The sequence below is a fragment of the Cricetulus griseus genome, chromosome 2 (assembly GCF_003668045.3).
Source record: "Cricetulus griseus strain 17A/GY chromosome 2, alternate assembly CriGri-PICRH-1.0, whole genome shotgun sequence".
In the NCBI taxonomy this organism is placed as follows: Eukaryota; Metazoa; Chordata; class Mammalia; order Rodentia; family Cricetidae; genus Cricetulus; species Cricetulus griseus.
Window position 1 is genome coordinate 134432171 of NC_048595.1, and position 23123 is coordinate 134455293.

Below are 23123 nucleotides of genomic sequence, written 5' to 3' on the forward strand. Positions count from 1 at the left end.
GGCCTTGCCTTTCTCGTCCCCGGCTCGCCCCTCGTGGAACAAACGACTACTACCTGGCCAAATGCCGGGAAGCTAGAGAGGCAGGGCTCCCAAGGTGGATGGAACCTCACCGGGTATGAGACTTCGCCCCAGGTGCCGGCTTAAACCTGTGTTGAAGTCGACGGCGGCCGGGTAAACGGAAAACCGCGCTGGGTTGACGCATTCCCCATCCCCTTCGAGGTGGGCGGAGCCGCGGCAGAAGGGGTGGAGCTCCGCCCTAAGGACGGAGTGAGAGGCGTGGCTAAACGGAACCAGGATTTTCGTAGTGGGTGTGGCCCCGCTCCGGGTGGCCCTCGCAGTGGGTGGGATTACCGCTAGAAAGAGCTCACGTAAGTGGCTGCTTCTTCCCGGAACTTCCTGTGTCTCGAGTTTGTGGATGGCGTCATTGGGAACCTGAGCAGCCGCGTGAATTTTGCAAAGTTTGGTAAGAAGCTTCCTAGGTTTCAGGCGCGCTGGGGTGGATTGTTTGGGGCCCATGCAGGGCGTGGTGGGACTTCTGGCTGAGGCGGTTCCGAGGCCTCTGGTCTGCCGACTTCTCCTCGGACTGCCCGGTTCTCGTGGGCTATGGAGCCACCCTCCCAGGCCCGAAACCTTGCTGCCACCCCTGGACAGGCTCCGTGTTTTAACTGTCTTCAACACAGTTTGCAAGCAGTCAGCTTTCCCAATCCCTGGGTTCATAGGTTGTTGGTCTTCTTGAATCTTTGTTACTGGCTTGGCAAGCGTCTCTTGTCCTGCAAGTCTGTAACACTTTACCTGCGTATGCTTTACGCTGTTAGTATCTGTGTATAAAATATCTGTCTACTTGCGTGTGTGTACTCATATACTTACCGATTTTTTATTACTTCGGACTTAGTAACTGATTAAATGAATTAGTTTAATTAGTTTTTTGCTTACTTTTGCTCCTGTAATCGTGTCTATCATTTTATTTCTTTAGGATTTTTCGACACAGGGTTTCTTTGTGTAGCGCTGGCTGCAGGCTGGCCTGTAATTTATAGAGATCTGCCTGCCTCTGCCTCCTGAGAGCTGAGATTAAAGGCATCAACTACCACCGCCTGGCTTTTTTTTTTTTTTTAAGGAACAAACAACAACAAACCATCAAATCATGTCCAACTCCATCATTAAAAAAATATATACCTTTAAAGTGAGAATAACAGTACTTACCACAAAGGATTGTGGTGAGGAATAACGGAGTTAAATAACATAAAACATTAGTCCAGTGACTGTATATACAGTAAAAGCTCAATAAATGTTAATTATTAATATTTAAATAATTGTCCTTTAGGTGAATTCTTAAACGATTTAAAAGAAGTTATAGGCTTAAATCTGTATTTTGCCTGAACAAAGAAAACAAGGCTTCAGGGTAAAAACCATTTGTACAGAAATATCAGGGAAGTTGTTGAAAGGCCTGACGGAGGTAGAAGTACAAGATTAAGGAATGTTTTTGATGGGGAGTACTAGAGAGAAGAAAGTAGAGCAAGAAGGGAGAAATCAACAAGTCATCAGTAACTAATAGATAATAGGAAACAGGGTAGTATATTAGTGTGTGAACTTACAGAATTGTTGCCAGTTACTACTGTAAGATGCAGTAGAGAAAAAGTTGTTGTCAGTGTATGTGGACAGTACCAAATTCTACCAATATTACCTACGTGTCTCAGGGCTGGTGCTGGGAACACAGGAAAAGAATGAGATGTGTGTGCCTCATTCATTCAGCAAAATGTGTAGGAGTGGAAGACAAGCATTTATATAGCAACTTTTAAAATAATCAGAACTAAGATGGACTTAAACATTTAAATTATTTGTGGCTCAAAATATAAGCAGTTTAACTGAATCCCTTTCTTTTCTAGACAATGGCCAAGAACAAATTTAAAGGACAGAAGTCCAGGAATGTATTTCACATAGCCAGCCAAAAAACCTTCAAGGCTAAAAACAAAGCAAAACCAGTTACTACTAATCTTAAGAAGGTGAGTCTCTAAGTATTCTGTCCTAAGTAACAAAGTCCGTTGTTCATTAGTTTCCAAGTACATTTGCTAGTAAACAGTAACTTCAGCCCTTCACAAAAGGCACTCATCTTGAAGGAGCTGCCCTCAAGGTACTGGAATGATGACTTAGCAATTAAGAACATTTACTACTTTTGCAAAGGACCAAGGTTGAGTTCCAAGCACCCCATGGGGGCTCACAACTAACTCTAGGGTGTCCATCCCATATCCTTTTCTGGTCTCTGTGGCTCCCTGCATGCACATAAATTTATGTAGGTGCACACACATACATATAAACCAAAATAGCTCTCCAAGATGTAATTGTTGTCATCTCTCTCACAAGAACTGGGATATACTTTCTAAAGATTTGTGATTTCATAAATATAAAGAAATTACAGTGGGGTAAGACAGGTGTTTGGAGTGAGTTTTCCATGGGGTTTTCTCTGTAGTTGCAGAGACCTGAATGAAAAAGAGCTGATAATTAACTATAGAGTGGGGATTATTTTCTTGAGCTGTAAGATACTAGAACTTTTACACAAGCTGATAGGATCAGAGAAAGGGCATTTCTAAGTAGGAAGCCTATTGTAGTTAGTATCAAATAATTTCTTCAGCAAGTGGCTTTATTTAATTTATGTAAATGATAGATTAAAATTTATGACAGTGAATTTAATCAAGCCAGTCAGCCACTTAGGACTTTAGTCAGCTTAACATCTGGACTCACAATGGGTCAACTTACCCAGGTTACTGAGCAAATTTTGTCAAGGAAAGATAAAGAAAAGCATCTAAAGAAGTGACTGAGTGATAGTGGAATCTATGTTACTGTAGAGATAAGGTGGACTATGAGGATTGCAAAAGGTTTTTGAGTGAACGTTACGTGACTTGAACAAGTGGACTGCAAGAAGGTGTCTTATGGGAGTAGAGGGTAGAGGTCCATTGCCTAGAATCCTGCAGATCAGGACCTTGGGATAAAGAGGCCATTTGACTAGATTTGTTGAACTCAGTGTAAGTCCATACATAGAGAGGTCAAAGTTTTGGAACTCTTGACAAATCAGGTAATTGTGGTGTTTCTGGGTGATAATAGGGAGAACTAGTGTTCTCATGAAGAATGTGGTACAAAGGAGCCAAGGGCTTTTGAGGAGGCACTGGTAGCAGCATTGAATACACCATTTCTTCTCTTGGCTTAGACTCAAGAGGGCTATACTGCACATTCCTTAGGAGGTGACCAGAAAAGGGCTCAAGAGTTTACTGTTTGAAAGGAATAAAAGCATTTGATCCAGGTTTCTTATTTTGTAAATGAGATTAAACACCATAGTCAGGATTGGTCGCATACGTTTTTTTTTTAATGTGTTTGTGTATCATATGTCACTTCTATGTAGGCCTGCAGAGTCAAGAGGGTGTCAGATCTCCTAGGAATGGAGTTAGAGGTAGTTGTAAATCACAGGTGGTTGCTGAACACTGAAGTTGGGTCCCCTGAGCCACTTGTCCAGTCCCAGATCACATATTTTGATCTGTTTATTTCAAAATCTTAAGTATGAGGCAAATTCATATAATAGTTACTTTTAAAAATCCAAACTTTCTGACTAAATTTCCTAATAAGACAGCAGTATTTTTTGTGTGAATTATCAGTTTGGTAAGGTCAAGAATTTATAGACTTTTTCTTTAAAAAAAAAAAAAACTTTTAAAAAATTATGTGTACCACATGCATGACATGTGTAAGAGCAGGTGTCTGAGATCAAAGAGCATGTGTTCAGGATATAATTTAGGCTGCCAGGATTGTACAGCAAATGCCTTTACCTGCTAAGACATCTAGACAGACCAGTACTTTAATAGCTAACAGATAATATAATTCTTTTTTGCTTGTAACAGATAAACATTATGAATGATGAAAAAGTCAACAGAATGAACACAGCTTTTGTAAATATACAGAAAGAACTTGCAAATTTTTCAAAAAGCCTTTCTCTTAAATCTATGCAGAAAGAGCTGGTAAGTAGAAAAATTAGTTGCTTTGATTGATATATTGAAGGCATATTTGGCATTTTGGTGTATATAGATAGCACTTTAAGTCATATTCAGGCTCAAACACTAAATCTGAATATAGAATTTATTATATTTCCAAAGGTATTGTATTGTTACCTAGAATTAAACCAGGTAACAATTTGTTTTCAGGGTGGCTTAGTTTGCTGTTACTTAAGCTTTTGGTTTTGTTGTTTTTGTAAATGTTTTCCCCCTTTGATTCCTCAGCAGCATCACGAAAATGAACCAGCTAATGTTGATGAAGCTACAAGACTAATGGCTCAATTGTAATACAGTGACAGTATATCATATTCCCCCAAAGATCAATAAATTGAATGTTTTATACAACTTTATTTTTTGATCTTGTTAATGTACAGGCATTGGCACATTTTAAAAACAAACTACATAAACAGATCTTTCCTATACTCTAGGAAAGTAGAATGTCAGAAGTCAACAAACTGATAGAATTAAAGTGCTAAAACAGAAGGCACTTCACAAAATCTGTTCACTCAACAGTGATGTCCTTCACTTTATATGTGGCAGTGAATGTCTGTTTGAAGGACACACAGAAATAACTTTGTGGCAGTAAAAAGGTAAAGACAAATAAGTGATCTTTTGGGCAATGTTTCATGATGACCTGAAGTCTGCTTTAACTTTCCTCTCAGGAGAGGAAGCTACAGCAGAATTCAGCATTGAAAGAAACTGAATAAAATCACTGGAGGGGCATGCTGGTAGACAGTTCATCATTTCCCCTGAAGCAGTCAGAGCCCTCTCAAGTTTTGTGAAGTAAAAAATAAAATGTTAGGAAAGAACATTTCAGAATCAGTGAACTAAAATGGTGTTACATTCATAATTTTAAATACTCAGGTTATTAAGAATTCTAAAATGTTATAGTTAGAGGTAGATAACAGTCCCAAGTTTCCATGGAATCTAATAATTTAGTATCTGAACATCAAACAAATCACAGACTCCTTCATTATCATCTAAATTAAAGTTGTAGTCATCAGCTGGGGTAGGAGAAAGCCGTAAGAGAGGAAACACTGCAAAGGAAAAACAAATTCACTGTTACAGTTGTTCTACATGAGTTATGAAGATTACCATAAAATTTCTCACAATTCTGAATCCAAAACATACACAAATAATTCCCAGAGGAATTATTAATTAGCATACTACAAATAATAGGTTTTTAATAATTAATTCATACATTTCATATGACACCCTAGCTTATGTTAGTAAAAAGTTCAGTGATTCTGGTGGACAGCTTGAAATTGCCTGTGATGGGAGCACATACAAAACTTGACTGTGACACACTATTCAATTACTTCTGGGCTAGTATGTGAATAGTTTTCAATAAAAGTATTCCTTCTGGGTTCTTTCCTTTAAAATGCAAGTAAATATAAATTCTAAAAAATGCCTACTGTAATCTCCAGTCACATGGCATTTACCCTCTAGAATAGTGATGTATATCCAGCAGTAAAATCATCAACCACTTACCATCAGAAGACATCAGTTCATCAATAATGTCTCCACTAATAGATCCTGTTGAAAACATAAATGTGATAGAGGCAATTACATTTCAACAGTGGTAGTCATATCACTAGATCATCATGGAAAGACAATTTCTTGAGTACCTACTTTCTTGGCATTCCCTTTAAACTTGTAAACTGAAGATACAGAGGAAAAGACTCCCCATTCTTCTCAAACAATCTAACACTGAGTCTGCTCACTTACACTTCATTGTCTCCATATCTTCTACATCGAAATTTACTTGCTTTGCTTCAAACAACATTTCTCCTATCTGCTCATTACTTCTCTTTCCTATCCCCCTGGTGGCACCCTATTCTAGTCTTACATTGTCTCAGCTGTGGTGACTGCAAACATCTCTTCAGACTTGCCACCCTCTGCTTCCCAAAAGAACAGTTTCCAAGTCACCCTACCCTCATGCTCACCACTGCACAACTAACTTTTACTTTCCTCCATACAAATCTGGTTTATTAGCTAGCATTTTCATTTGATATTCCAAACCTCTAATGTGGCCTCAAGTAATTTCTCTCACTATAGCAAATGGTACACAGAAAGTACTCAATTCTACCAATTGGGTTTTAGCTAAAGCTTATAGTTTATTTCATGTATCCCAATTAAACTGAAATTATTAGTACTATCTTAAGGACTATTCTTTGTCTTGTGCATCTCTTCAGCTATATTATATTATTTATGTATTTGGTTTTTTGAGACAGGGTTTCTCTATATTGCTTTAGAGCCTATCTGTCCTGGCACTCGCTCTGTAGACCAGGCTGGCTTCCAACTCACAGAAATCCACCTGCCTCTGCCTCCTGAGTGCTGGGATTAAAGGTGTAAATCACTAATGCCCAGCTAGTGAGATGTATATATGCAACACAAAGTTAAAAACCAACCCATGTCCCAATTAAAATCTAGCTTCACTGTTAATTAGTAATTAGAAATTTCAAAGTAGAAATACATATATCCCATTAGCAACCAATACAAATTATAATACAGCTTTTACTATCCACAGTGACTTCTGTATTTGCTCAGAAACAAAAGTTCTATGTAGTCTAAACATTTTAACTGATTTTATGTGCATATATAAATACATCTATTTGAATGTGTATTTCATAAGACACCCTGGCCAATATTAGTAATAGTTCAGTGATTCAGGTTGGTAGCTTGAAATTGCCTGTGGTGGGAGTACACATAAAACTGCTGACTGTGATATAACTGGTAAGTATTCCTATGGGTTCTTTCTTTCAAAGTGCATATACACATGCATACACATATTATGTCTACCAATATAGAAAGACAGGATCTACTTTACAATTTTCCGCATAGTACCTATTCTAGTGATAGGCATATAGAATATAGAGGATACTAAATTAAAACATCAAATAACCTTATTTTGTCTCCGATCTGTTTCATGTAGTATTCATATTTTCACCTGAAATTTTTAGATCAAAGGCTTTCTACCAACCTGAAGATATTTCTGTAGCTGGTGTCTGCTGGAAATTCTGGCTTCTTTCAGAAACTTGCTGCTCAGGCAGGTTCTGAGCAGCCATGGTAGATTTCTGTGGAGTCACTGATGTTAAGGACTGAGAGGAAGGCTGTGTGAGGTCATCAGGTGGGGGAACAGGAAAAACCACCGGCTTAGATGAACTGGACTCTTTATTTATAAGCAGCACATGGATAGGTCCTGAGTGACTCTTTAAATTTATGTGGTATTTCTTTTGTCCATTCTGACCCTTTGAAGTTATTGGGTATAAACAAATGAGTATTACCACTTCTAGCTAACTTGAAACATGAAAACAAAGACAGACAAAGTCATTAGGATCTAACAACTAAACTCACATGACAAAGCCACTGAGTTGCAACATAGGAGGAAAGACCAAGTAGAATGAAATACTGAAGTCTGTAAGCCACTTGCCCCTAAAAGGTAAACTTTGCTAAAATGGCTTTCATTAAAAAGGTATTTGCAGATTCTAAACAATCATTCTGTCCTGTCCTTTCCACTTCTTTCCCATCTCTCACTCTCATCTTTACTTGATAGACTTTCACTATGTAGTCCAGATTGGTTTCAAAACTCAGCCTCTCACATGCTGGGATGATTACTGCATACACACGCCACCATCCATTTCATTGTCTATAATGATACCTGTTCATGGTCAGTCATGTTCTACAAAGTCTCCACACGAATGAACTTCCAATCTTTGGAGTAAGCTACCAAATCTCAACATCTTGTTTGAGTTTACAAATTTCACAAACCAAAACTTTTCCATCTATTAATCAAAAGACATGACTGATATCCTACATAGATATAAAATTCTTCCTTTTCCAAAAGGTAATTTGTCTTTTGAAGCTCTAAAATATAATATAAATTCCTAAATTCTTGGAATATAGGGGAGAAGGGGAGTACAGATTCATTCAGATACTTTTACCAAAGTATTGAAGAAACCCAAATTCAGGTATCAGTGCTTTCAGATATATATCTTAATATCAATAACTCAAGTGTTCACACTATTTGTTCTTGTTTAGTTCAAGAAAATGCATTTGTCTCTCTTGAGACAGTAGATCTATTTCTTTACTTACGAAGGCTATGCTACATACCATTTCTGGAATAGGTACTTCGAGCTGTGTACCAGAAGGTGCCTGAATGGCCAACAGTGTATCACCTGGCAAAATAAAATATATATTTTTTCAACAGTCTTTACATGGAAATTCAGTTTATATTAAAAACGAATTTGGCAAATTGATTACTCTATGTGGGCAATACACACTACCCTTTTAGTCAACATGCATAATATAAATGCACAGAATTTTGTTATAACTTTGGAAATAATCTCATCCACATTGTCATTTCAAGCATTAAATATGGGAAGCAGAGAATGGAACAGGATTAGGAATAAGATTCCTGATTATAAAACAAATTCATCTAACTTTCCTCACGAGTTCCCTGGGTTCCACCTGTGACTAGTACCTGTTACACATGGTTTCATGAAACAATGCTTATGTTTCAAGTTCCTATGCTCCTGTGACCTTGAAAAGGCTGCTAAATCCTGCTGATTTAAGTTCCTCTTCCCTTGGCTCCTGTGCCCTCTCACATATAAAGTAAAAGCTGTGAAAAAGGTTAGTCCCATGAAAACAGAAATGTAAACAGCCTATCAATGCAACACCACAGAGAAAGACAAAAATATTCACAACTCCTGAAAATACTGAGAGGCTGAGTGTACGGGCAATTGTGAGAAACTACAGTCAACAGGTTGTTCAAAGGAAGAGTGTGGTGGCTCAGGGCTTAATTCTAGCACTTGGAAGGCAGTGGCAGGTGGATCTGTAAGTTACCGGCCAGCCTGGTCTACAGAGTGAGTTCCAGGACAGCGAGGGCTACATAGAGAAACTGTGTCTTAAAAAACCAAACAAACAGACAAATGGAAGAATGTAAGAAAAGGCTGACAGTACTCACCATGAAAGCAATTGCAGATGTCTTCATGAGTTACATAGGAAAACGTACTGTCTTATGAGTTAAGGAACAACATTTATATCAAGGACTACATACTTAATAACCTGAAGTCCAAATTGAAATTGAAGGTGCTGCAACATGGCTTTTAGAAAGACAAAGACAATTAAAAGATCTGTAGGCAGAGTTTCAACGTTTGCTCTAATAAGTAGCCCTTCTGGCTTGTGACATCTGAGAACTTTTACACTAGGGGTGAGTACACATAGAGAATAGATGGGAAAGAGCATCATCACCGAGTGGGGAGTGGCTATACAGGCTGCATTTTCTTAGGTAACTGCTAATCTTTTTATAAGTTGCATAGCCATAGAAAGGGAGGGGGGGCTCTGGAAAATAAATATATTACACTCAGCTCCTAGAGACAAAAGTGTCACAGGCCACATGGGAAATAGAACAGTGTGTTTAGAAGGCAGGAGAAAGCATTAGTCCAGAATCTTTGTTTGGGTCTTTGCTTTGAAAAGCAAAGTGGGGAAAGGGAAACCCTTCCGAATTGGTCAGTTTGAGTAATTTCGACCAACTCTTTCCTATAGGATCCCAGGTTGCCTTTTCCTGGCCCTGGGATGAAGAAATCAGAGGAATATTGCCTCCTGGGTGTGTGGGCCACATGGAGGTTGTGGTGATATTTTGTTTATGATCTAATAAAGCTTGTCTGAAGATCAGAGTGCAAAGCTAGCTCACGTCAGCCATAGAGGCCAAGCAGTGGTGATACACACCTTTAATCCCAGCACTGAAGGAGACAGATCTCTGTTAGTACAAGGCCACCCTGAGCAACAGGAAATTGATCCAGTCTAAAAGAGAAACAGTTGACACAAAGATGATCCCAGCACTTGGAGTGACACACCTTTAATCCTAGCACTAATGAGATAGAGACAGGAGTGATATGGCTGAGTGGAGAGAGGAATATTAGGCGGGAGGAGACAAGAGAGAGATGTAGTCTGAAGAGAAGTGCAGTCTGAGGAGCAGTGCAGTCTGAGGAGGCAGTCTAAGGACAGGATTGCCCATTTGGTCTGAGCATTGGTAGAGGTAAGAACTCTCCAGTGGCTGGCCACTTTGATCCTCTGATCTTCAGCATTAACCCCAATATCTGACTCTGAGATTTTTTATTATTAAGAACAATTATAATTCATGCTACAACTCCATTCCTGGCTGAGCCCTTGCCATTTCTAAGAATTGGCTAACTCCAGGGCAGTATTTTCCCAGAAAGAAACATTTTTAACACATCAAAATATCACAACTATGTAAGCTATATAGTATATGTATAGTCATAGAGACTTGTGCATGGCCAAAATCTTGTAAAACAAATTCTAGATTACTTCATTGGTTTCTGAATCTTCGGGTTCCACAGGACACAGCTTGAAAATTCCCATTGTTCTCACATGATTATGGAGCTCTGACCCCTACACAAAAGTAACAAGTAAGACAACATGATGAATGCATTATATACATTACTCAAATTTTCTGTGAGGTGGGGAAAAATCTAAAAGTTTATGTAAAAGTACAGGTAAACAAACACACAAAAGAAAACTCCAAGGTCTTTAAACATAGACAGTGATGTATAAGGAACACAGGGCCTGCATCATTAATATCCCTCTATGTAGTAGGAGAAAGCATTCTTAGGTTAGTATTAGGCAGAAGTATCAAGGACTATAAACGTGGTACTCCTTTAAACTCTAATTTTTCAAAACTGAAAGCTGCTGAGATTTTACTGCCCTACAATTGGGCATAATTATTTAAAGCACTTTACATACTTAGCAATAATATTCAGATCCCTGTACTAAGCTACAATACTGTATCCTGTCAGTATGCTGAAAGAACATATTCTCCCCCCCACACTACAACACAAGAATGTTAATACTATACAACTTAAATGACAGTACTTTTAAAATACCAGCCTAAGTTATTAGAAAATTATAAAATGTTATATTCACTTGTAAAACTTAACCACATTAGCACCAGATAACCGATCTGAGACTAAGGAAGCACTCACTGCATATATACACTCTGCGATATATACATAATATGTATAACTTACTCAGAAGGATATCTGTTATTAATGGAATCTTCCATCACATTTTTGATGCTTTGCTGTAGCCACAATTTCTGCTGGTCGAGTTCTCTTTCCTTCAATTCTAGATCTTCAATTTCAGCTTTAAGTAATTTTAATCTGTCTATAACTTCTTTAGTATTACAGCCAGCACCTACGCCCCTTAAAACCATGAGAATAAATACAGGATAAGATATCCATTTACTATCATTTAATTTTTATAGTAATAAAACTGACTTATAACATTAATCAAGATGAGTTTACACTCTTCTGATAACCACACATTAAAATGTTTACAAAATTTAAACATTAAAGCTCTAAACACACTTGCTTGGAAAATTTGCTGGCAGGGACCTATAGAGATGGCTCAGCAGTTAAGAGCACTGGCTGCTCTTTTAGAGGACCCAGCACCCACATAGCTTACAATTGTCTGTAACTTCAGTTCCAAGGAATCTGGCATCTTCACACAGACATACATGCAGGCAGAATACCAATATACATAAAAAGTAAGTCTTAAAAAAACAAATTAAAAAACCAAAAACACTTTCAAATAACAACAACAACAAAATTAATAACAAGAAGCATGTTTTGGAAATTCTTGGTATGTGCTAGAATGGCTTTTTATCACCTGGAAGGCCAAGCTAGTACCGAGATGCCAAAACTACATCAAAGCTAAACACTTAAATTTAAAAGTCTCTTGATATACAGTGAGGTGCTGGTAAAGTTAACTGTAAACTTCTAAGAAAAAGCAGCACACAATCATGTCATAGCTAATACATGAAACAGTGGAGAGAGCAAGGAGTCATTCAGCACATAATGGACAGACAGGCAGGATAGGAGAGCCTGTCTGGAGGAAGAGACGTCTGGTGTGATTAGCCAGCTTATATTGAGCATTTGGGAGAAAGAAAGAATTGAACTTCCATTTCTATCTAGTATTGGCTTGGGATAGGGTTTGTGACTTACTTCCACTGGATACTGTTCTTTGATTTTTTTTCAATTAGATCAATTCCTTCTAAGACATTGGTGATATCATAAATTCTTCGCTTTTGCCTCACAGCCAAAGTATCTGCAGCCTGTTTAGGATAAAGAGAACAAAGAAAGCACAGTGTATATTTTAAAGTCAGGGACAGAGTCCAATCCCAAATATGACCTACTCAATATCTTGAAAACATTAGACAGATATATTTGAAGCATCTTCTATACTTTGCAAATACCAGAGAAATTATTCCATCTAAACACTAGCAGATGTTGGTGAGAAGAAAAAAATATGGTCACAATATAAGGGCCCCAAGATAAAACAACACAATAGTAGTTTTTAGTCACCTTATGGACTAAGCTAAGGAGGAAATACTAATTGTTAATCTTTGTCACTTCCTAATTCTCATCAAAAGACAGCTTTATTCTTATGTATCTGGGCCTTTTGGCAATTAAGGAGTAAGGGGAGTCAGTTATATGCATAAATTATAAATCTGTTTAATAATGATCTGCATTTTTAAAGCTTTATTAAATGGATGAATTATTCTACCCCAACAGTATTAAATCAACAAGAAATAAAAATATCTAACATAGTGGTGGTTCTAGCAATGATTTTGAAAAAACATGGTGGTTTGTTTCCTAGTCTAGAAGGTAAGAGTAACACAAATATCAACATGTTATGAACCGGATAAACATGAAGAACACCACATAGATCATCTCTCTACTTGGAAAGAACTTCAGAAAAGAGGTTACCTAATAGCTGTTTTCTGAGCCAATAGCCTGTATCATGAATGTAGGGTCCCACTACACAATTCATGGTACTAACGAAAAAGTAGTTAAGTGGCCCTCCTGACAATTTCCAGCACATTGTTTAAATTAACAAATATGATTTAGCAGCCTAAGACATGGTTACCAGCTATTGTGGGTCAACACTTCTTGCTTAACTCACCCACCTGTCTTCACTAGGCTTTCTACTGTTGTGATAAGACACCATCACCAAAAGCAACGGGGAGGAAAGGGTTTATTATATACTATTATGTCCCAATCACAGTTAATTATTGAGGGATGTCATGGTATGAACTGAAGCAGAGACCATGGAGGATTGCTGCTTATGAGGTATTACTCACAGCTTCAGCCTGCTTTCTTATACAACCCAGGACCACCCAGCCTAAGAGTGGCACCACCCACAATGGTCTGGACCTCCTACATCAATCATTATTCCAGAAAATGCTCTACAGATTTGCTTACAGTCAAGTCTGATAGAGGAACTTTCTTCACTGAGGTTCTCTCTTCGCAGGTGGTATCTCTTCTTGTGAAAATTGACAAAAATACCCACCAAGATGCCTCACATCCCAGTCTTTCTGAATGGAACTTGTGCCTCCAACAATAGACCAGGAGAACAGGATGTGCATCGATGGGAGCAATATGCTTTTTAGTATCCTCAGCTCTGAACTGGAATTGTCTAGACTCTAAGACTCCAATATCTACAATCTAGTCTCCAGAAATTACTAGACTAGAGAATCAAAAGCTAAACAGAACTGGGACTAGCCATGGTCTAGCAGTAATCGGTAGCATCTTTACCATCTAACTTTCCTTCAAGGATTTGTTCTTGGGTTTGAGTTTATTCTGAAGAGCAGCAGTCTATTGCAAAGTAGCCATTAAAAAAAAAAATCCAAATTAAGAATGTTCTTGCTTCTCTCTGAAAAGGGTCTCAACAAGTAACCTGGAGTCCTGCCAGCAATGGTTCTGTGTTTTCAGTATGGTTCTGTGTTTTCAGTAACTATGTAGACATACATACACCACATCACTCATAGCCATAGCAACAGCTTCTGGTATCTGGTGTTTCGCTGTACACATAGGATCCAGACCACAAAAGCTGTTTTTTGTTTTTTTTTTTTTTTAATTTTTGAGATTGTAATTATATTTCTTCCTTTCTTGTCTCTTTTCTTCCCTCCAAACCCTCCCATATACCCGTCCCACTTGTCTTCAAATTCATGACCTCTTTATTCACTTATTGAATGCATATATGCATATAAAGAAATATATACTAATATTATATATATATATATTTATATATATATATATATATTTCTAAATATAACCTGTTCAGAGCTGACCACTTGGTACTGGACAATCAATTGGTGTGCTCACTCTCCCTAGGGAGGACCACCTCTCCTGCTCCCAACTTTCTTCAGTTGTCTATAGTTCTTTGTGTAGGGCTGAGGCCTTGTGGGCTTTTCCCTGTCCACTCTGGCATATCTTTTGGTGCCCTTCTTGTTCAGCACATGTTTGAGCATTCATGGAGGGGTGTGGTTTCTGATATCACTAGGAGAGACAGAAGACCTGGGTCATTCATTGTGAAGGTTTCAGATTTTAATTCCAGTGACCTGGAAAGTTACTAGGCAGCTTTGAGCACAAAGGTGATTTGACTTCATGTTTGAAAATGTCCTGTTTGCTATAAGGAGAATCTTGTTGAGAAGAAAACAGAAGAAAGGAGATCAATGAGAAAGGAATGGCAATTATCCTTTAAAAGGAGGAATACAGATGGAGTAAACTGAGGAGGTGATGACCAGTGGTGAGAAAGAATCTGGGTATAATCTGAAGGCTTTGCAAGCAACAGTTCCCAGGAGAGAGCAGCCAAGGATCACTCGGGGTTTTTGTTTGTTTCTTAATATTATTATTTATTGGAGGGTGGGGTGTGTGTGCCACAGTTCATGCATGTAGGCAAGGACAATTTTGTAATGTTGGTGTTCTTCCACAGGTCTGACAACAAGTGCCTTTATATACTAAGTCATCTCCTTGGCTCAACCAGAGAGTTTTTGACTTGAACTTCATGCAGGTGAGGAACACCACTGTAGGATTATGTTTGAAGCAATGGAAGTCAGGAACGTAACCCTGGAGACTGTGACAGCCAAAGGATCACTAGACATGAAAATGTAGGCCACAAGACGACAACAAAACTATAAGGGAGGCACAAGCTAGACATCAATTTGATTGTCCTCAGGAGGCAGACATCTCAGGAACAGTTGGAATGCACAAGATCCACCTAGCAAGGGAACAAAGGGCGTGAGAAATAAAGAGCAACCTGACACTAACACATCAGGGCGTGAATGAGGGAATCAAGTTATCCAAAGGAAAAGAGTGTAAGGAAGAGGCTGAACTTGCATGCACCGCAGTGAGGCAAGTTTCCGAGATCACCGGTTATCTTGGATAGAACTAATTTTGGCAGAAGAGGGATCTCATGGAGGAACAGAAGGAAAGCTATCATAGGCAACATCTCTGAAGTGTCATGCTGTAATGAGGAACCATGATAGTAGGCAGTATCTGTAGGAGTATGAGTTTTTTTTTTTTCTTTCTCTTTCCCTTTTTTCTTTCAAAAGTAAGTGTTATTTTAACCTGTAAGTATGCTGATAGGAATGATCTGGCAAACATAGAGAGGTAGTTAACAACACAGAAGGAAGAAAGTACAGTCATTTAGGAGACTATTATGAACGAGAGGGAAGGCATATTAGGAACTTAAGTTCAGCACTGGGCTGAGTGCAAATAGTTTCATCAGTAAACAAAACAGAGCAGATGTTTCCTTCCTGATCTGATTTTCTCATCAGTTTTGGGGTAGGAGAAGAGAAAGTGAAATACTGACATAAAATAGTGGATAATACAGGAGTGTAAACAGTACTACTGCCTCTCAAAGTTTGTGGTCATGTGTTGTAGGCCTTACCTTCCCACAGTTACGAATTTAAAGGAGACTCAATATATTAGATATTTTTCTGATGCTGTGATAAAACACCATGACCAAAGCAACTTAAGGAAGAGTTTATTTTGGCTTATGGCTACAAAGTGCTAAGAGTCCATCATGGCAGGGATGTTTGGCAGCAGACAGGCACATTGGCTAGAGCACAAAGCTCAGGGCTCACATCTTGAAATACAGCACAAAATAGCAGAGGCCTTTTACTCTCATACTTCCTGTTGTTATTTTGCTTAAATTACAAGTCGAGAGATGGAGATGGAATGTGAACCAGAGAGAGCACATTAAACAAAGTTTATTATGGGGCAGGAGAACAAGAGGGGAAGAGAGAGAAATGGAAGAACAGAGCAGGGCAGAGAGTAAGAGAGAATAATTTGTGGTCAACCACTGGAAACAGAAGAGAGACAGAGAGAACGGAGAGAGGTACAGAACTTTTAAGGGAAAGCCAATCATGCACACTGAGGCTTCACACATGCGCAGAGTCCTCATGAAGATCTATAATGCATAACAAGTGACAAGGCATGTTATTTTGCGTGCCCCACCCGTTGTCAGGGGCAGGGTCTGTCTCTTAAAGAGGTACAAGCAGGTCAGCATTAATGTCTGAACCTTTCACTTCCCATAGTAATGTACTTCCTCCAGCAAGACCACTCCCCCTAAACTTTCCAAACAGTACCACCAACTAGGGCTCAAGTGTTAAAATATTTGAGTCTATGGGGGCATTCTCACTCAAACAACTACATGCAACATCACTGCATTTTTCTACAGCCCTGGAACTGCTCAGATATACCAAGAAGGTAGGCCTGGATCAGAATCACCACCCTCATTCCAAGCTTTCAACTGTGGCTGGTAGATGGGGTATCAAGTTTATTTTTAAAAGATTGCAGTTTTCTATTGTGGGACTTGATAGCCAAAACAAAAACAAAAAAACCCAAAATTATAAAGAAAGCCATTAAAGTTGCATCTATTACATAACCAGTTTATGATAAAAATAAGCAAAATTATCTTTCCCTCTAAGTATTACATGTTTTCTCTCACAAACGGGAGGCAAACACTGTCTACAGACAGAACAATATTCAGGCTTGGCAACCTGTTACTAAGTGAGCAAGCCAATTGAACTATGAACTAGGACCAATGAGGCAGGATCTAAATGCCACAATGTTGCATTCGAAAGACAGACTTCCTATCCTTCAAAGCAAGTTCTTTATTCTCTTCAAGGTCACAACAGTTAACATGTAAGCATTCAATACTCTGGTCACTGGGATTTAGAGATTTACGTTAAATAGGAGTCGGGATCCAAAAATCAAAGTAGTGTTAACAGCAACACTACATAAAACCAAAGAAATTCCACCAAGGTCAAGGGTGGCTGAAGTAATGGCTCCAGTTAAAGAGTGCTGGTGGACCTGAGTTCAATATCCACCACCCATGTGGAGCAACTCAGAATGCCCTCTTCTAATCTCTACAAGCATCTGAATAAACAGGGCAGACACCCACACACACACACACACAGACACATAAAGAAAGGAAGAATAAATCTCAAAAGTATTAAGGGGGGAAGGATTTCAAGTGATGCACTAAGATGATCCAAAAACATTTTAATGAGAATAAAAAACACTTCAGATGTGGCACGTGGTGTGGTGGTTTGAAAGAAAATGGCCCGCAAGGGAATGGCACTATTAGGAGTTGTGGCCTTGTGGATTAGGTGTGGTCTTGTTGGAGGAAGCGAGTCACTGTGTAGGCAGGCTTTGAGGTCTCATACTGCCCAGTGTCTTATACTACTTACTGTTGTCTGTACAGGATGTAAAACTCTCGGCTACCTCTCCAGCAGCACCATGTCTGCCTCTATGCTGCCATGTCCCATCATGATAATGGACCACCTCAATTAAATGTTTTCCTTTGTAAGAGTTGCCGTGGTCATGGTGTCACTTTACAACAATAGAAACCTTAAGACACATGACATTTTATGCTGATCCATTTTCTTATTACCTAATTTCAAGCACAGCTCATTTTAATTAACATGTAAAATGCTTGATTTTAACCTAAAGCAATAGGCTGACTGAGGACTTTACAGATGTTACCTAATGCAAAGCTCATAATAATTCTGCAAAGCAGGTGTTCTCATTTTATAGAGAAGCCCAGAAAGCTAAAGAATATGGTCAGCATTTGACATTAGTCCTATAGTCATGCAACAAAACTATCAAAATATTTTATACAACTTAAAAGACTTTCCATTAATTTGGGCATATGAATTTAGTGTATTACTGAACAGGGAATTCAAGTAAAGCTTTACTATAGGTTCCATTGAAGGGATCAGACCCTCACCCAGCCTCCAGCTTTAGCAGCCATGACAGGCTGAGGAAAAGACCTAGCAAGACAAAGGCCCCTGACTCTGCACATGTGCTGACCTTGCAGGAGCTGCCCTAGTCACTAAGTCAGATACACTCCATGTAGCAAGGAACCAACCAATCAGAAGTTAGCTGGCCGGCCCTTGGAGTGCTTTATGGTAAAAGTGGAGTATCAGAGCCGTGCAGAGCATAACAAACACCTATAGGCCATAACAACCAATTAACCAATCAACACAGGACAGATCACCCAAGCCCAGAAGCCCACCAATCCTGAGACTGTTGCGTACCTATAGACACCCCCCTTGCTCTACAAAATAAATTCCCCACCTCGATGTTTCTTGGGATCCTTCTCTTGTCAGCCTCCATGATAGGGCCTGAGTTAACGGGGTTAACTCGTTAAACAATAAAAGACTCTTTGCTTTTGCATTGGAATGGGTCTCTTAGTGATTTTGGGGTTCAGAGTTTGGGCACAACACCATAACAAGTAGATAAAAATGGCAGAGAAGAAATTTTAATTTCCATGTATTTGCTTACTGAAAAATAAAAAAAAACTCACACATATTTAAGTCTATGCCTGTGTAGATAAAATCCCATAAAATGTTGTTAAAACATCAACCTATAGGGGCTGTTAAAAGCAACGTTGCTTTTTCAGAGGATCTGGGTTTGGTTCCTAGCCCCCACATGGAGGCTCATAAGCATGGGTAACTCCAGTTCTAAGGGATCCAACCACTTCTTTTTTGAATTATACTGGCACTGCATGCAGTTGGTACACATAGATAGAGGTGAGGCAAAACAACAGTACAAATAAAGTAAATAAGTCTTAGAAAACAAGAGTAATTGGGAAACTGACAACACTTGCCAAACATGCAAATCCTTAGGTTAAATTCCTAGCACACAAAAAAGGGAGAGGGTCATTTGCCCTAGAGATGTTAAAATGCTATAAACCTGTGAAGAAACTAGAGTACTTAAGGTGAGGACAAAAAAGAAAATTCCTGGGAGAGGCCTCTCTGTTTTCAATGGGTCTGTAGGGGCCATAAATCAACAAGGAAATGAAATACCAAAGAATTGCTGACTCTAAGAGCAGAGGGCCCCCTCCTGAAGCAGCACCATTTATTTGCACAGCTCTGCCCCAAAGAAACTGAACCTAAACATACTGTGTTTAGCTACTGGCTGCTACTGTACTTATGTATTTTGAAATATATAAGTCTTGAACATTTTTCTCATGCTATTTTTAATAAACTCTGTATGAGCTTTTAAAAAGAAAAGTTCATTTCTATTTTTCTTACACAAGTCACCAAAGAATAATCAAAAAAGAAAAAAGGTATTTGATAGTGTCTATGTAACTAGGAAAATCATAGTGATCCTCTGAAATCTATAAATTGAAATCTAGAGATTGTTGCCTGCATCCATCAATTGTATAGTTTGAAAGTCCTTTTATATAATTATTGTTCTGGCTGGCATACTAAGGTTTCACTGTGACATCTGCCATATTTAATCTGTTCTTATTTGGCACCCCTGTCCCACGCCTGTCTTCACATCCCATCTCTCCTCTCTTGCTGTGTTCTCACACTGTCTTTATGTGTGGACTGCCCTGTTGCTTCTTCTATGTATCCAAATTTGCTGTTACAGGCAAACTGATGAGATTTAATTAGGGCACATCCTGATAGTGTCATTTAACTCAGGCTTCTTTTTAAGAAACTACCTCCAAATGTAGTTCTCTATTAATGAGCGGGATGGTGGGGCACTAAGGGTTTTGAAATGGGGGAACACAATTCAGTCTATAACCCCATTATCCAAATTTTGTTCTATATTGTCATACCTCTGGCAGACATTCTCCTGCTTTGTTTCTAAGAATCTGAATACTCTTAAATACTTCAATTGAAAATCATATAACAAACAGGGTCTTGAGAGATGGACCAACAGTTGTTAAGAGTATTGACTGCTCTCCAGAGGACCTAGATTCATTTCCCATGACCTACATGATGGCTCTCAACCATTGGTAACACCAATTCCAGGGGATCTGATGCTCTCTTCTGGCCTGTGCAGGCTCCAGGCAGACATGCAGAACAGACATAATTGCAGGCAAAACACGCATATACATAAAATAAAAATTTAAAAAAAGGAATCATACAGCATTTTTCTGATTACTCAATATAGTCTCAAGGATCATCTCAACTGTATATGTCAGAATGTCTTTATAAAGCAGAATAGCCCCCTCATTGAGCCTTGGTACCCCAATTGATTGCCCAATGAAAGACATCTGAGTTGCCCATCTTTTGACTATTTGAGTTAATGCTGACATGAACATAGATCCTACAAATACCTCCTGCTCCAGACCCCACTTTCAGTTCTGCAGGAGTAGTGCTGTCCTGAGAATCCTAAAGCAAGCACCAAAGTCTTGCCATATTCCACATATACCTCCCTATGCCAACCATGTCAATAAACTTGTTACCTACTATAAAGCCTGAGGTTGAAGTATGTCTCTTGTAGGGTGTATTGGTTAGGTCATTTGTTATGTATGTGTCTGGATCTGGGAGAGAAACACACCAATACTTAGGTGTCATTCACGTAATTGTAACTTAAGTAATCATAATGTGTAACATATGAAATCCAGATTATGCTTGCAAAGCTCAAGATGGCACCAAAATGGCGAATACAATATAGTCTTCCATCTGTAAAGTATACTGACCAGGAATTTTCAGCATACATATCCACACTCTTTTAACAATTCACAGTTATTAAGCTACAGAAAACAAAACACTTGTTCAATCAACTTCTACAGAATCTGCCATCAGTGCCTTTCTTTTCAGATAGATGCCCATTGCCTACCATGTAACTTTTACGCCAAAGGAGGAAAATCACCCATTTTTCTTTACAAAAAGAAATCCATGATGCACAGAGACACATGAAAACAAGTTTATTTTTAAGGACTACTAAAAAGGCAGTACAGCACAGAAAAGTCTAGCTTCTAATGTCCTATCTCACTTGGCAGACCTAACCCACAAGTTTAGTGTATCAGGCTCACATTAGGCTGGAAATATTAGGCTTACCATCTACATAGTCCTGAATATTTTATGGCCACTCAGGATATTTGGTAAAAAAGTGAATATATTTTTATATTTGTGATTTTCACAAAAATTGGATTCCTTTATTAATTAAAAAAAAGTATGTGCAAAACCTGTATCAATAGCTTATACAGAAAAATGTTCCTTCCTCAGAATAAAAAAATAAAGAACATGTTTTAAAATTCTCAAATAGAAATTTATTACTATCAGTATGAGACCTTCAACATGTATTATTAGAATATCTTAATATTTCATAATGATGTACTATGAGAAACATCACTAGGAATGCCTCACTGTAAGTTGTTTTATATATAAGATTTTATATGTATTTCTATACATGAAATGTATGTATAAAATAAAATGTTTTTCTATCTAGGAAACAGAATACATTGATCTCTGTAAGTGATTAGCCCTTATTACTACAGAAATCTACGAACCTTTCTTTAGAATAGCTCCAAGATAACCAAAATAAGACTCTTGAATATCAAACTTCTGCTATTCGATGCCTGAGCTTGCTGCAGTACAGGTGAAGGAAGCCAGATAACAAAGTCTGGAAAGGCAGACAGAGTTCATGTTGGAGTTTTCAGCATGTTTCAGGATGAAACATCAAACTGCAGTTTTACCCGGAAAGCCCCGGAATTCTCCTTTTTTCTTTTTTTCTTTTTTTTTAAATACTAACATTCACTGGCTACAGCTGAATTTAATTCTGAACAGCAGGTTTCAATGGATGATGGGTGTTTTGTAACATCAGGGGTTTCTCTGCTGAACTCATTACTGCCAGTGAAATTGAAAACCATACCATTTGAATGCATTACAATTGGAATACTGTACATGCCCATTAAAGTACTTTTAAGGAGGGAAAACGGTTGAGGGGAGAGAAAAGAGGGAGGGGGAAGAATATGAGAGAGAACACAAAGAATTTTGAAAAGTGGCACACACAAAAAAAAACTTCTAAGGAATAACATGTCCAAAAAAGAACAGACACCCACTGGCATCTACACTCAGGAAAAGAGGGGGGTAATCCCAGTGCCAACAAGCCATTGCCTCCCACTGGGCCACCAAGGGGAGGACACTCAGCAGGAGAGTTCTGGAAGACAGGCTTCTCCAATTCAGACACTATTACCATTGCCTGGGACACAGAAATGAGGATGGTAATGGCTTCAAGCCAGGAAGGTGGCATGGTACTTAGTCCCTGGGTGCTGCGAGTTTTCCCAGTACAGCAAGGCAAAGGAGTCAACTGAGGCGATCCGCTGTGATTGTAGACTCTTAAGCAATTTTGCTTGTTTTTGAAAGTTATTATTGGCTCTTCCTCAACCCCAGTGTATTGGCCGAATTTTTATTCACATGATCACATACCCCTTTTTCCCTTCTGCGCCGAAGAATCCTTCCAAGTCCTGCCAGGAACGGTTAAATCACTGTATAACTTAACAGCTTTAGACAACCGTTTGAAAAAAAGCTGAACCGTAGCAAAGAAAGAAACAAACATTCTTTGAAAACCAGATAAAGTTTACTAAACAGTTCCACCGCTTATTCTGGAAGTGACAAAACTCTCCGCGCATCCGCTATCTCACATCTAGAAACCCGTAAGATTCCAAATTAAGCCAACAAACGCAATCTCACTTGCTTAACTGTCGATGAAGAGTTTCCTCTTCTAAAAACTATTTTAGTGGGGACGTGTGGGAGTTTACTCGTTTTCCTTTCATTCGGAAGAACTGGCACTAAAGTTCTTCAAACAGTAATAAAGTCCTACAGAGCAACTCGTTAAAGGCATCAGTTTCCCAACAGCAAACCAACCCTGAGTGAGTCCCGAGCAAAGCGCGAATTCCTGGGTATTTGGGCCTTGGCCACCGCACTCAGGGTGCTCCTTTGTGGCCAGGGCCGCGCGGCTACCCGCCGGTGAGGGC

The 23123-nt window shown here is 38.8% G+C and overlaps 2 protein-coding genes and 1 long non-coding RNA gene across 6 annotated transcripts; 2 read left to right on the top strand and 1 right to left on the bottom strand.

Annotated features, from left to right (window-relative positions):
- The first annotated feature begins 328 nt into the window (after positions 1–328).
- On the top strand, positions 329–13748 carry Rbis (ribosomal biogenesis factor). 4 transcript variants are annotated; one of them, XM_027398740.2, is made up of 4 exons: positions 329–463; positions 1884–2000; positions 3882–3998; positions 13365–13748. In XM_027398740.2, exons 2-4 carry the CDS (start codon positions 1887–1889, stop codon positions 13455–13457), a joined length of 324 nt encoding a protein of 107 aa, XP_027254541.1. In that variant the 5' UTR covers positions 329–463; positions 1884–1886; the 3' UTR covers positions 13458–13748. The 4 variants fall into 4 exon arrangements, with proteins under 4 accessions (XP_027254541.1, XP_035295877.1, XP_027254542.1 ...); XM_035439986.1 differs by lacking the exon at positions 13365–13748 and adding an exon at positions 4248–4381; XM_027398741.2 differs by lacking the exon at positions 13365–13748 and adding an exon at positions 4257–4381.
- Positions 4365–12884, bottom strand: E2f5 (E2F transcription factor 5). Its single transcript, XM_035439398.1, has 8 exons — positions 12821–12884; positions 12056–12245; positions 11093–11254; positions 8998–9041; positions 8145–8209; positions 7015–7282; positions 5523–5567; positions 4365–5068 (listed from the first exon to the last, which is right to left on the bottom strand). The coding sequence occupies exons 1-8, from the start codon at positions 12882–12884 to the stop codon at positions 4959–4961; spliced, it is 948 nt and encodes a 315-aa protein (XP_035295289.1). The 3' UTR covers positions 4365–4958.
- Positions 13749–14201: 453 nt separating the features above from the next.
- On the top strand, positions 14202–17710 carry LOC113833782. The gene is made up of 2 exons (XR_003481906.2): positions 14202–14906; positions 17607–17710. It is a non-coding gene; the product is annotated as an uncharacterized LOC113833782 (long non-coding RNA).
- Positions 17711–23123: the final 5413 nt, after the last annotated feature.

Coding starts and splice junctions, on each gene's coding strand:
- Rbis (XM_027398740.2), top strand. CDS start 1,887: ATGGCCAAGAACAAATTTAAAGGACAGAAGTCCAGGAATGTATTTCAC. Junction 2,001..3,881: donor TTACTACTAATCTTAAGAAG/GTGAGTCTCTAA, acceptor TGCTTGTAACAG/ATAAACATTATGAATGATGA. Junction 3,999..13,364: donor AATCTATGCAGAAAGAGCTG/GTAAGTAGAAAA, acceptor CTCTCTTCGCAG/GTGGTATCTCTTCTTGTGAA.
- E2f5 (XM_035439398.1), bottom strand. CDS start 12,884: ATGAATTGTGTAGTGGGACCCTACATTCATGATACAGGCTATTGGCTC. Junction 7,283..8,144: donor AAGTACCTATTCCAGAAATG/GTATGTAGCATA, acceptor ATAACTTCAAAG/GGTCAGAATGGACAAAAGAA. Junction 5,069..5,522: donor TGAACTGATGTCTTCTGATG/GTAAGTGGTTGA, acceptor TTTCCTTTGCAG/TGTTTCCTCTCTTACGGCTT.